This window comes from Camelus bactrianus, chromosome 25 (assembly GCF_048773025.1).
Source record: "Camelus bactrianus isolate YW-2024 breed Bactrian camel chromosome 25, ASM4877302v1, whole genome shotgun sequence".
Classification (NCBI taxonomy): domain Eukaryota; kingdom Metazoa; phylum Chordata; class Mammalia; order Artiodactyla; family Camelidae; genus Camelus; species Camelus bactrianus.
Genome location: NC_133563.1, coordinates 34,957,452 through 34,972,014, shown reverse-complemented (window position 1 = coordinate 34,972,014; position 14,563 = coordinate 34,957,452). Strand labels below are relative to the sequence as shown.

General features: G+C 47.1%; 1 protein-coding gene across 1 annotated transcript in view; it reads left to right on the top strand.

Annotated features, from left to right (window-relative positions):
• The first annotated feature begins 1,214 nt into the window (after positions 1-1,214).
• The window catches only part of FAM135B (family with sequence similarity 135 member B), a 154,565-nt gene continuing 141,216 nt past the window's right edge, over positions 1,215-14,563 (top strand). The window contains exon 1 of the mRNA XM_045508452.2: positions 1,215-1,291. Coding sequence (XP_045364408.2) covers positions 1,215-1,291 — 77 coding nt within the window. The remainder of the gene's footprint in view (positions 1,292-14,563) is intronic.

The following is a 14,563-nucleotide window of genomic DNA, read 5'->3' as shown; positions in this document are numbered from 1 at the left end:
AACCTTCTAGTTCCCCCAGAACCTGCTCAATTGCAAGTAATCACCTGATATCTTCCCCCCAGGTAGCTTATATCATCCCCATTACACATGGTAGTAACTGAGGCTGCTTACCAAAGTAGACACCACTAGAACATTCTAGAGTCACAGAGGGGCTCCAGGTTAGAGACGTTCAGATCCTTTTTTAAATCTGTGACATGGGGCAAGATTCTTCTTGGACTCAGTCAGACAACTGACATAAAATGCTTCATGCAGCACCAAGAATATAATTAATACTCACTAGAAGTCAGTTTCTTTTCCTTCTCCAAATGCCTGGTATCTAGATGATTTCATATCCTTCGAAAATCCAGCCTGCCTTGAGTCTCCCTGTCAGTTTATTTCTCTTTCTAGACTGGGAATATTTTAATTTTGGACTCTTTTGTCTTTCCTATCCAACCTTAGTATTGGCCAAGGGTCTCCTGGCTTGGGAAGTTAACAACCTGTCAAGTTGGGTTTAGCATCTGTTGGTGACTCCCTCTGCTTCCCCTGCTCAGTAGAAAACATATCTGTCTGTGCTACTCCAGACACCTTAGCTCTGTGGATGCCATATGCTAACAACGATAAAGCCATCTTCAGTTATTATTATTAACTATTATTAATGATAGCTACCATTTGTGGACTATTTACTACATGCCTAGAACTGGGCACCATGCTCTATGTCACAGATTTAATCTTCCCATCATCTGTCAGTTATATGCCGTTACCAGTCCTCATGTTACAGATGAGGAAGCTGAGGATGGGAGAAGTTGAATGACTTACTCCAGGTCACACAAGCAGAAGGTGAAACAGCTGGGGTTCCTGCCCTGTCGGCCATGAAGCGGTGCTCCTGGCTGGGGGGTGGCACTCTCCATGGTGCTGACAGATGGGGAGAGGCAAAGGGACTAGCCTAGCTTTAGAATTAGGGTATCTGGGTCCGAGTCCCAGTTCTTGCAGGTGTGAGCTGTGTGACATCATGGAAGTCACTTCATCTCTCTGTGTCTTTTCCTACAAAAGGAACCCCTGAGTGATGACATCCAGTGGACACGTCGTGGTCCCATGGGTCAGATCCTCTTGCCTGTCTAAGTTAGTGCTGTTTGGGTTCCTGTTGCAGAAGCCCTAGCTCTCTGTGTCTGGCTAATGTGATCTCAAGCTGCTCATTTCCCTCTTGTTTTTTTTTTAGGTAATGAACCAAAAAGATCATGTCTGAAGTACAAGGAACGGTTGAGTTTTCTGTAGAGCTACATAAATTTTATAATGTGGATCTCTTTCAGAGGGGGTGAGTATGCTTCCTTATTTGTATTTGTTTATATGTTTGTTGTTTTGTTTTTTCTGTGGCAGGGTGTGATGGTGGTGAGCTCAGATTATAGGACATTTTGGGTTGGTGTGATTTTTCCTGCCAAGTAGAAAATCTAAACCTTTAGTGCATTTGAAAATAAGCCGTAGATTGACAAAGACTAGAAAATGCTAATTTCTCTCCTCCTGCACCTCTTCCTACTTGCTCTTTCCATTAAACCTGTCAGTCAGTGTTACAGGAAAGTGGATTTACTGGAAATGAAGCTTGCCTGTGTAGCTCTGATAAAAAGGTGTCTGTATGATCAATATTTCTAAGGGCCATCTCCCCAAACCTCATGTCATAAAACCTGTGCCCAGATCTCTCAAAAACGGAGAATTTACAATGTCCTCCTTAAATGAAAACTTAAAATATAGAGGCTTCCAGTTTTTCTGAGGATGTGCTCTGAACTTGGTGCTTTACACGTATGATCGCAGAAAGTCCTCAGGACAGACTTACATCTCGGGGTCACTGTCAACAATGGTGATGTGAAGTGGTTGTACGAAGCATCTGAACATGGACGAGAACTGCCTGTACTCACAGAGGCTGCTGGTCCTGCCCCTGTGTTACAGATGAGGAAACTGAGCTCATAGAAACTGAATTTGAGATGTGCCCAAGGTAACAAACTCATGTGCAAAACAATAGGTATCTGCTGGTTTGCATTTTTCTGTATAACGAGCGACCCTAAAACTTAGTGGCTTAAAACAACAATTGAGTTGAAGAGTGCGGACATCTAGGCTCACACTTTGATGTGGGTGAGGGAGCAATCTCATGGTCAGACTTGCTTGAGGGTGGGTTTCATCTTAGCTGCATCCATAAAGAGGCCAGGGCAGCTTTTGGATGAAGGGGGATGGAGTGAGTTCTAGGACCTCTCGGGTCCCATCTGCAGTGAGACCTTGAAGTTAATAATCCCCAGCCCCCAGCTTCTGCCTGCGGGGAGCTGTGGACAGGCTGGGCATGGTGCCAGCCAGGATCCTGCAGCTGCTGGGGGAGTTCCTGTCGGGCATGATCCCTGATGCTCAAGTGCTAAGGACTTTCTTCTCTGAATCCCGCAGGAGCCATGTGTATGGTGAAGTGTAATTACTTTACCTCGCAAGTACTCCGTGGGGACATGATGGCTGCAATCCAAACCCAGTCGGCAGGGTGGGGGCCTGGATGAAAAATGATCTACTGATGTGATCAAAGAGAAGGAAGGTGGGGTTGGGGAAGCTGGCCCATTTTTGGGGTGTGAGGATGTATGATTATGTGCTCCACAGTGTCCCCAGGTGGTAGAAATCAGAGCGAGGGGCTGTGAGAGATGGAGAGTGCCCTTCCTTGGACTGAGTAGGACTGTGGTCATCAGGTTCCGCCAGGTTCCTCTGGTTAATGAGAGGCGCCTCCTGTGCCTCCGTCCAGGCGTGCCAGCTCACCCACCCCATCTGCCCAGACAGACACGCAGCCCTGACTTGCTGTGAGATGCTGTGTTGGAGCCACCTGGGTGCAGAACTGAGAATAGCATCTGAGGGTTTGCCCTGCTCAAGGGGCTACTTGCTTTTAGCACATTCATAAGTGTCAGTAGGGTTTGCGGTCCCTCAGTGCGTGCTGCCTTTGGTGGTGCTTGCTGTGAACAAACAGGCCGCTTTCCTGTATCCAAAGTGTGTATTGACTGAGGCGAATTCTCAGAGGAAAAGCCTCTCTTCAAACTAGTCAACGAGCATCATGAACTGTCACCCCTGCACTTGGAAGCCTGACAAAGAGGCAGGGGCAGGGAGGCACTGGGGAGCCTGGCTTTGGGGTCAGACCTGACTTTCAAGCCGGGCGCTGCCACTCATAAGCTCTGAGAACGTTGAAGTGTCCCTTTAAAGCCTGTTATCACTGTAAACTGGGGAGGACAGAGCCCATCTCATGGGCTCATCTGAACGGCTGGGAGGGTAGCCATGAGACAGGTGCTGTTAGGGGCTATCACTTCCATGGGTAAACCCTTGCCTCCACTCTGGCCTTAACCCTGTTAGTGGAGCTATTACCCCAAAGGGTTGATGTGACCATCTTGTTCCCCTGTTTAAAAATTCTCCTGCTTTCTTGGGCTCACACCTCAGCCTAGTGCTCAGAGCCCGAAAGGTCTGACCTTCAAACTTCCATCGTATTGTCTGTGCTCGGGCCACTCTTGACCCGCGTCCTCTGAATACCTGCCTTGAAACTTCAGGCTCCAGCTCAGGCTCCCAGCTCAGCTAGAACCTCCTCTCCAACCCATTTCTGTATATTCATGTTCACCTCCTGTATTCAGCCCAGTTTTTATGATGCTTGCTTCTCTCTCTTTCTAAAGCGTATCTTACGTGTTTTATCCTGTCGCCCACTCGCACACGCGTGACTGTAAACACTAGTAAGCATGTTACGGGATTAGGCTCTACAAGCGTGGAGACGAAGGCTACTCTGCCTAAAGTGTTTGCCAGCTGATGAGGGACACGGATACGTCCATAGGAAATGACCCTGATGTGTGATACGTTCTCTAACAAAGACAGATTTGGGGTTCTGTGAAGTGAAACAGAAGTGGGGAGCCAGCCTGGGGGTGAGGTCAGAGAAGGTGTCCAGGGAGGAGCTAAGCTGTCACTTGAAAGATGGGTGGTGGAGGGAGGGTAGAGCTCAGTGGTAGCGTGCGTGCTTAGTATGCACGAGGTCTTGGGTTCAATCCCCAGCACCTCCATTAAAAAATAATAAATACATAAATAAACCTAATTATCCCCAGCCTTGCAATAAATAAATAAATAAGTAAATAAATAAATAAGGAGGATGGATGGGAGTCTGCCATGCAGAGGACCCGGAAAGGCAGGAACAGAAGGGCTCGGCAGGGGGTGTCAGGAAGCAAAGCCCACCTGAAAGGCCCAAGTGAAGTGATGAGTAAGAATGGTGGAGTGGCTGGGGGTAAGAAGGTAACAGAATTTATTCCAGGCTGTCTTTTTTTTCCAATTGATGTATAGTCAGTTACAGTGTGTCAGTCTCCGGTGCACAGCATCATGTCTCAGACTACCTTTTATTAGACTTGTGATTATAAGGATGCTAATGGGAGCCACCATAAACTTTCTTAGATTGCAGTGGGAGTGGGGGGAGGGCTGGGTTGCAAAAGGAAATGATTACGATGTCATGTGTGGCTTTACTTTCTTCTCAACTGGATTCAAGCTCCTTAAGGGTAAGGACCCTGTCGTGTATGACCGTATACAGCCAGTGCCCAGCATAGAGCCTGGTTGCACCCTCGCTGACCAGTAACAGCTTCGGTGTGGGCCCACACGGGTCTTTATTAAATGATAGTCATGAAGATGAACATTCCTAACTCCTAACATCCTATTTAAATCAGTACAATCCCAAACGTGGCCAATGGACCAGTATTATCATCGTTACCTGGGAGCTGATTAGAAACGCAAATTTTCGGGCCCCATCTCAGACCTGCTGGGTCACAATCTCTGGTCGTGAGGCTTCGGAAAACTTTTTTTCCTTCTTCTTCTTCTTTTTATTGAGGTATAGTCAGTTTACAATGTTGTGTCAACTTCTGGTGTGCAGGACAATGCTTCAGTCATACATGAATATACATATATTTGTTTTCATATTCTTTTTCACCATAAGCTACTACAAGATACTGAATATAGTTCCCTGTGCTGTACGGTATAAACTTGTTTATCTATTTTATACATACCAGTCAGTATCTGCAAATCTCAAACTCCCAGAGGAAACTTTTTTTTAACGCGTTCTCCAGGTGATTCTGGTTGAAAGCACAGGAAGCACTGCCAGAAAAGTTTCTATGAAAATATCAACCTAGGCTGTGTACTCAAGTCCTCTGGAGAACTGAAAAATCCACCCTCCAGACAAATTAAGAAACGAAAAATGCTGGGGTGGGACCCAGGCACCTGCATGTTCTCAAGTTCCCTGGGTAACTCCAAGGTTGAGAATGGCTGGATTAGGACTGAGTGCGGAGACACATGCCAAGTAGCCTCAGCCTTGATAACCTCTTCATCATAAAAAAAAAGGAGACGCCGATCTCTTCTTTCCTAATATGATCATGACATCTCCTCTTCCCCAGTAGGAGACTGGATCTTAACTCTCTTTGTGATGCCTTCTGCTCGGAAACCTATAGAGAGATTCCATGTTAACTTTCTAGCATGGGTTCTGGGAGTCACAAAGTGGAAGAGAAGATCTTATTTCATTTACAATAATTTTCTCATAAGGAAATGCTTAAGTGAACAATTCATTATAAAACCCATCGCATGGATATTTGTAAGTCATTAATATATTAATAACTCATTTATACCTATTTATGAGAGCATGAACCTTCATTTCTAATACTGTTGGTTGAAAGGGAGCTAACATTCATCCTTGAAAATGAATTCAAATTTCATTTTGAATCTTAATTCAGGCTGTCACCGGAGAGCAGGTTCTTGACTTGCTCAGGGAAGAACTCAAGAGCGAGCCATAGTAAAGTGAAAGCAAGTTTATTTAGAGAGATACACATTGCATAGACAGAATGTGGTCCATCTCAGAAGGGAGAGTGAGGTGCAGGGGTGGTTGGTTTTTATGGGCTGGATAATTTCATATTCTAACAAGTAGGAGGGTTATTCATATTGTTTTAAGGAAGAGGTGAGGATTTCCAGGAATAGGACCCCCTGCACACTTTTTGGTCTTTTATGGTCAGCCTGGGAACTGCCACGGTGCCTGTGGGCATGTCATTCACCATGCTGATGTATTGCAGTGATTGTATATTGAAGCTCAAGGTCTATTGGAAGTCAAATCTTCCACCATCTTGGGCCTCAGGGTCTACTGGGAATTGACTCTCCTGCCATCTTGGTCTGAGTTGGTTCTAACCAGTTTATCTCGTATCCTCAAGGGCTATGTTGTGCCCTGTCCCCTTCCCTCCTTTCTCAAGACAAGGCCCTGAATCAAACTGATTTTTTTTCTGAGTGAAGTTGTTCAGCATTTGATACTCAGATTCATCTCCTGTCTTTCCTCCACTGCCTTCTCTATCATGTCATTGAAAAGATTTTTCTGCCCAGAGGGTTTAGATGATTTTGCATATAAATTTTGTCCTGCCCACAGAACAGTTGCACCAAAAGGACCTACAATCAACGGTATACAATCCAATGTGAAAGGTCGAAGGCTCATAGAAATGTTAGGGTTGAAATCCTCTGTGAACAAACTCATCTGCCTTTTTAATACCAGAGTGAAAACTGTTAGGTCCTAAGTCAAGTGATTCCCAAAAGAAAATGCCATCTTATGTTTGTGCCCTGACATTCCCCCTCGCGGCCTGATGCCCAGTGACAACTGTTGCCCTGGGTAATCAGCTAACCAGCCCTGATGTGCCTTAATAGACTCAGAAATACAATTATCTCTGCTTGCCAGAGATCAATTAATTGATTTGTCTCGTTCTGTCAGAGACCATCCCTTTTTTCCACTTCTCTTATTAAAATATGTTGAGATCCTTTCCATTCATCCCCATGCTTTTGAAAGGGAATGGGGATCACACACGGTTTGATTTGGGGTTTTTATCACTTGTAGTCAAGGGTTCCACCTAGCAAGGAGAGGAGACAGGCTTGATGATCTTTAAGAGTCCGTGGAATTCCGTAATTATTAGTTTAATAAAAATCTTATCTTTTCCCCATAAAAGGGTGTTTTAAAATAATTATTCCTATGGGGAATGAACAGACGTCAGCTACCCAAGGGCTTATATAGATGGACCCTCTAGATTATTTTTCTAGCAAATCCATATTCCTGTTAACATGACTTTGTCCCATTTTTTCCTTTCTTTTTTTTTTTTAAACCTTTGAATCTGTGACTTCATAAACCTGCTGCTTTAAGCCTTTTATCCTCTTAACCCCTGGCTGAAGACATGCTCAGCAGGTCTGTAGAGAAAAGACCCTTCCAGGGGGCTGAAGCGTGCCCTGCAGAGATTAAAATGTGTCTCTCTCTGATGGGCTCAGAACCACCCACAGGGTCTAATAACCTCCTGGAGGAATAAAGGCAGAGCAGAGAGCCCCTGGGTAGTGTGGGCCTTTCTAGTTTCGGGCTCACAGTGGTTCTCACTCAGGCCTCTCAAGGACGACGAAAGGGCACATGGTCGTGAACACAGTGCAGACAGAAAAGCAGGCACAGACCTGGTCTAAGGGACAGATCTTGGATCTAATCCCATGTCTTCAGTTACTAGCCGGGTACCTGGGGGCAAGTTACTAATATTCTCCAGCCACCTCAGTTTCTTGACTTCTTTCGCAGCATCTCTGTTAGAAATCACGAGGTGATATTTGTAAAGCATCTAGTTAGAGAGCCAGCTTTGCCATGCTGCCAAGATGGGCTAGACTCACTCTACCCTTTTTACCCCATTGATTCCAGCAAAAACTGCACCAGGCGGTCCTCAGCTGGTTAGTGCTGGGGCTGGGACAGACCGTTGACCTGGTTGGACTCTGGAGTGAGGGTTCCTTTTTACATTTTTAGCAGGGGCTTAATGCTCACTCATAGTGGTCACCCAGGTCCCCTTGCTGGTGGGAAAGCGAATGGACTCCATGCTGATTTGTATTGGCTTCAGTGGGGGAAATCCTGCTTTCTGTTCTTGACCTCCTATTTGCAATCTACCAAGTGCAAGTGTCACATTTCTTTTCTTTCCAGCTCTATGGAAATGCAACTGACATGTAACATGGTATAAGTTTAGGGTGTACACGTGATGATTTCATATATGTATATGTTGTTAAAGGATTGCAGTGGGGTTGACACATCCCTCAACTCAAATAGTTACTGGTGTGTGTGTGTGTGTGTGTGTGTGTACTCTCAGCAACTTTCAAGTACACAGTGCATTTCTAAAGAAATAGTAACTTTAAGGACACTGCTGAAATACTGTAGTTCATAAAGATATTCTCGACTGCAGGATGTTTCTTTTCCAGAAGGTTCTTTGAGAGGATCTTGGGTCAGAGTAGGTGTAAGAGAGTGAGGTCCTTAACGGCCTTGTACTTTTCCTTGTTCTTCACAATACACTTATCACTTTAGTCACCAGAACTCTGTGTGTGTGTGTGTGTGTGTGTGTGTGTGTGTTTATATCTCTTTGTCTTTCTCTCCTCTTTCACTTAGCAAACAGCGCACCTCTGTTTCCTGTGCACTAGTGTTTTCCTTTACGAAAATATAGTATGTCAGTTTGTTCTATATTTTTCTCTCTTTCCATGTTGTGACCATTTTTCATAACCCTGCATGTTCGTTCCTTCACAATATACTTACTAGCTGCAAAGACTCCCATCACAGGATCCCATCATAATTTATTTAACCAGTGCTCTATTTTTGGACATTTTGCTTCTTTTATTTCTTTAAATATGAAAATGCGTTTCCTTATTTAGAACTCGTCATGACATTTTTGTTCTTGAATAGTTTGGAAACTATTACAGTTAGGAAACAGGACAGCCTGAAAATGGATAACTTTTTTCATTTGTCTTGCTTCTAAGTCCATGGTAATGTTGACGGAGATTAATTCTGTTTGACCAAGCACTTTTATCCTCCAGCAAGGTGAGGGAGGAGATGACTGCCAGCCCAATGGTCCTCACTTTACTCCCAGCTCTGTTTATCCATCTCTGTCTAAACTTCTGCAAAAGGCATTTTACAAGCTCGGAGGAGTTACACACTGATTAAGAATCTTGATGGCATCAGGCAGTGACTCTCTCCGCCTTTTGAGTAGAGGAGCATTTGTGAACAGTGGAAATCTGAAAATCTCCCACGTAGCTGATGTCTGGGTCTCCATGGCTCCACAGATCCCAGGAATTGACACTTGGGTCACTGACATGACTATTTGGGAACTTTGGGGAAAAGACAAGACACCCTTGGAAGCCTGAGCCTCCGTCACACCTCCTAGAAGTGGGCAGACGCTGCTTTCGTCAGTGTGCTTCGTGTTCCCAGAAGAGGTGGAACTCTACGCTTTCTTTGAAAAAAACCATCTCTTTAGTTTCACTGCATGAAACTGTCTTTTATGTCTTAACCCACTAAAGTCAACCAGAATTTATCTGGAGTAGAAAAAAATGTAAATTCTCTATAATGACAACCAACCTCATGTGACCTCATGATTCTACAAATAAGGTAGTGTCTTTCCTAAATCGCAGAGGAAGCTGAGGCGAACACGGGTCAAAGTCTGGCTCAGTTTTGCACATTCTGCAAGTGGCGAGGTGGAGGGGGACTTTGGGGGTGCCAGCACCCCGGATCCACGCGTTTGCTCTCCACCCCACTAGGCAGCAGGTGTGGTTTCCCGTGGGCTAGACAAGGGCGTTCAGATGTTGTGATGACTCCCCCGCCGGTTCCTTAAGCACCACGCACTGCTGCAGACAACATAGCTGCAGAGCACTGCTTCCCGGGGGGCCTCCTGCTCAGGCGTCCTTTCCTGGCTGCCTGGCACCTCCCTGGATCTTTTCCTTGAATGATGAGAGGATGATGTACCAGGAGTTGAATCCTCCCAGCTAGTGACTGACAGACCCCAGAGGCATTTTCTTCACCAGATATATTCGCACCCCCTTGACAAAAGTTCTTTCCTTAAATAGGACCCTCGGAAATGACCTATCCCTCCCCCAACCCTCTTTATCCATTAAAGCTTTTCCTGGCGTCTTCCTCCTCAGGTGGGGATGTCTGCCATCCCTCCCATGGAACTCCTGTGCAGATCACCCTGTTGTGAAACAGACCTGGGGGCCTCTCTTGTTCACTTGTTTATTTGCGCATTAATTCACTCATTCAGGAGACATTGAGCTCTTGCTCTTGTTTGGCTGTGTCCTAGGATTTCTGGGCAGAACAGCGAGAAAGACAGTTGTGAACTCAAGTTGTTTCCAAGGTACCGTGAGAGACAGAGATGTAAGTCAGCAAGGTGATGTCAGAGATGGAAGAAGCAAGCATGGACAAGGTACCGAGGTGTGGAGGGAGGACAGGAATGCCCTCTCCTCACCCAGGAGGCTTCAGGGCAAATCACCTGGAAGAGGAAGATTCTACTAACGGCTGGAAGGGAATCTCAGGCATTGAGAACAGCATGTGTGAAGTCCTGGAGATGAAAAAGATACTGGCGCCCCCTGGGAAATGCCACGCTGCTCAGGCATGCTGCATGGAGACGGTGTTGTTGATGGAGTGGGAGGGTGGGGACTAGCCATGCTGCAGGGAGACTGACCGTTGAAGGGTGGACTTGTTGTGTCCTGGAGCCCAGATTGCACCTGGTAGGTAAAGGAGGGCTATGAACAATTTAAGTAAGGGAATTACTTGATTACTTGCGTTGTGGAAATGACACTTGGGAAGCAAAGAGGAGGACAGGTGGAGTGGGGAAAATGATGAAGGTGGTGAGGATAGCTCAGAGGAAGAAGAGTTGGAAAAAGCTTGAAGCAATGGAATGGGAAGGATCGGTGCTTTTATGTAATGTTGAGGGTAAGAGAATTCACAGTGATAGCCAGCTGTCCCCCGGGGTGGATTAGTAGATAAAACTGAGGGGGAGGAGGACCAGACAGCCAGAGGAGATGATGCGGGTCCAGAGGTCCCTGGAGGCAGTAGGGTATCTGACTCCAGAGAGCAGGTAGGAGCCAGGGCTGTGGTCTAGCTGCTCATGGGCATGGCTGAGCCTGGTGGAAATCGTTCGGTGACTTTGGACACTTTGTGAGCTCAGACTGTGTGCCAGGACCTCTGCTGAATCAACTCACTTGATGCTGTCGACAGCCCTATGAGCTAGGTGTTATGACTTTCACTTTACAGCTGAATAAACTGAGTACGAAGGCCACCCGGCTGTCCCATGCCAAAGTCAGGGTTTGAATTCGTGGTTGTTTGCCTCCAAAGCAGTGTTATCAACACTGTTCTTTATCCTGTTGTCAAGGCCAGACTTCAAGAGAGAAACCACTATTTAAGTACATTGGAAGGTGGAGAAACATGCCCAAGTGTCTGGTCTAGAGAGGTGGGGGAGGTGCCAAAAGCATCAGAGGAGAGAAGTCACAGGAAGAGAAGAGAGGGGACAGTCTGGAGGAGGGAGCATCCTCAGATTCTGATGTTGCAGAGGGATCAAAGGGTTTGGGGACCCTGAGGGATCTTGGATTTGGCCTTGGGTGGTCAAGGCTGGCGTTTGTCAGAGCTGTTTCTGTGTTTGGTGAGAGCAAGGAGCCAGAGAGCTTGGTAGCACATACAGATGTGAACTGGTCTTGCAGAGGAAGAGCTCACCATGTACCGGGAGGGCTGACCCGTAAAATGGGTTTGCTATTCAGGATGCTTAAGCCAAAGCAGAGCGAATGGGCACAGGCATCTGCCACTTGATGCCCTGTCCCAGCTGAGGCTCCCGAGCAGGGGGAGAGACACAGAGCGGGTTCCCGGGGGAGGTGGGAGTGCACCCTGGGGAGTTTGAACTTTCTCCTCTAGGGATGATGCAGGAGGGGAGAGCATGGACCATTTTCAGTAGGGGAGTTGGCACATCATTGGATGCATTGCAGCAGGGAGAGAGTGCACCTGCCTGGAAGGTAGTTGGCACTCGCACATTTGAATTCCGATTTCCTGAGTGGGGGTACTTACCTGAACTGGGCAGTGATGATGAAGGAGACGTTTCCTGAGCTGTGTGACAAAGGGGTTTCTTCCTGCGCTCCAAGCCCTACTGGTTGGTAGTGGCTGGGGTTTGTATAAAGCTCAAAGCCCGCCACCGATTTCTCTCTCCACGTGACTTAGTGAGCCACAGAGCCGTAAGGAACAGCAGTGAGATGGAACCAATGTCCTTTGTTTATAGCCGGGAAGGTTCCTAGTACTCTCCTAGTGCAGGGCATTGAGAAAACAGAGCGAGCAGTAAGGAACGGGCGTAGTCATGGATGGCAAGATGGGATTTCGTCCTGCCTCTGTCCACCCCAACTGAGATAAATCTTGAGACTCAAGTGTTTAGGGACAGAGGAGGGAGGGGGGAGCAGAGAAGATGGATGGATGGATACCGGGGACTCAGGAGATGCCCAGGGTTCCTAGGCTGAGCTGCGCTTGCTGAACACGAGGAGTAAAGTGTGGCTGGAAGACCCTGCATGGCTCTTGATGTTTAAGGCAGAGGAACCCTGTCTGTTATTGAAACACTTCCCTTTCAGTGCCTCAGGGACTCACCAGTCACTTTGGCAGTGCTTCGCCACATTCACTTCCTGGGGCACCCAGTCCCGTGGATTTAAATGCCACCTGTGAGCCACTGGCTTCCCAATTTACGTATCGGCTTCTTCTCTCTTCCAGACTTCCGACCTGCCCAGCAGGTGTTGACCACCCACTGTCATCTCACTGTCTAAAAGGCATCTTAAACTTGATCTGTCCAGACTGGAAACCTGCCCTCCTGCCCTCCCAAACCTCTTCCACCAAACAAGCCATCTTAGTTAACGGCAACTCCATCCTTCTGGGTGTTGAAGCCAACATCTTAGAGCAATTCTTGACTTCTCTGTTCCTCACACCTCATGTCCACACTATCCAGAAGTCCTATTGGCTCTGTCTTCAACACAAATCCAGTATAAGATGTTCCTCCCCTCTCTGGCTGGTACACTGGTTCTAGCCACCGTCCTGTCCCATCTGGATTTGCACAGTCGTCTCCCGTCTGGTCTCCCCGGTGCTTCCCTGGCTCATGTCTAGTTCCGTCACAGCACAGAAGCCGGATGGTCCTTCCAAAGCATGAGCCAGACCATGGAGCTCCTCTGTTCCAGCTCTCCAGTAGCTCTCCAGTTCACTGTGAACCAAGCCAGCATCCCTGCGACGGATGGCTCGCTCTTTCTCTCCTTTACGCGTCTCCTGTTGCGGTAGTTTCTTTGTGGTTCCTTGGTTATTCCGGGCATGACCCTGCCTGAGAGCCTTGGCACTGCCTGTTCCATTACCTGGAATGCGCTCCCATCAACTCAAGTTTACTTAATATACGAATAAGGAACCTGGGTGCAGAGAAGAGATACTTTGCTTTGCAATAGCCAGACATCTGGGTGGTGGAAGAATCCTGGATCTCAGATTTCCTGATTCCTTAATTAAGACCTCTTCTCTCACAGCCAAAAAAACTCATGTTCAGTGGAACGTGAGTCCCTCAGCGGTGGCCTGCCATGGTCCTCTCTTGGGATTTCCCTGTGGCAGTCTCTCTCTACTGGTCATGTCAGAGATGTGCCACACACTCGCGTGTGTGCGTGTCCATGTGTGTGGCACACTGCATGCATGTGTGCACGCGCATGGGTGTGTGCGCGTGCGTGTGTGCACACACGTGGAGTGGGCTGTGTGACTAGGTTCCAAAGAACATCTCTTGAATGTTGCTCTTTTCCCCATGTTCTCATCCACCTGTCGAAAGGGTAGATTTGCAAAATTGTCCAAAGTTGGGTTTAATTAGCGGGTGAGGACGGCACATTGCCTCATGTCCTTGTCGTCCGGCAGTCTTCCTTTCATTTATAAGGAAACAGGAGTGTTGACTTAGGTGAAGGAGGTGAGTTAACGTGTAGTACCGTCTGTTTATATTAAGAACGTCACGTGGGATTTGTAGTTTTCATCTTGGCGGATCGTGTGAATGAGGAAGCTTCTTGGACGAGAACATGGGGGAGGTTCAGGGGGTCTGCTCAGTGGCTGGGACTTGGGCTCTGCTGTCAGAGTGTCTGAGTCTGAGTCCTGATCCCAAGGCCTCAGAGTGATGTGGTCCGGGACAAATTACTTCATCTCTCCATTTCTGAAAAAGAGATAATGGCAGTCTCTACCGCCTGTGGTTCTCGTGAAGCCAAAATGACACGCGTGTGTATTGTTCCCAGTGACTTTTAGCTTTATATTTATTATTTACCATCATCATCATTATGATTATGACACAGCTCGCCCGAGAGAGCTCCACGGCTGGTAGCATCAGTCCAGGGGTTAAGCTTGCCCCGGGCTCACTGCGAAGCTTACACAGTCTTGTCCGTGCTTTGCAGACAGGGATGCATGCCGGGCCACAAAACTAGCTCTAGTGAGAATTTGTCCGTCTGTCTGTTGACATATCTATTCATTCATTCTCCCATTCACTCTTCCTCTCCTCATGAATATATCAAATATGTAACGTGTGGCCCAACCTATGCAAATACTGGGGAACTAAATGAACAAACACAAAAAGAAACCAAAAAGTGAATGAGCCAGAGCTTAGTGCCTGCTGTGTCCTCGGGGTGGCCTAGGCACTTGATCTGGGTGATTTCAGTCAGTTATCCTGGAGAAGCGGGTACTACCTTCCCCATTTGACACGTGAACAAACCACCTCAGCCAACAACAGACTAACTGAAGCCATGT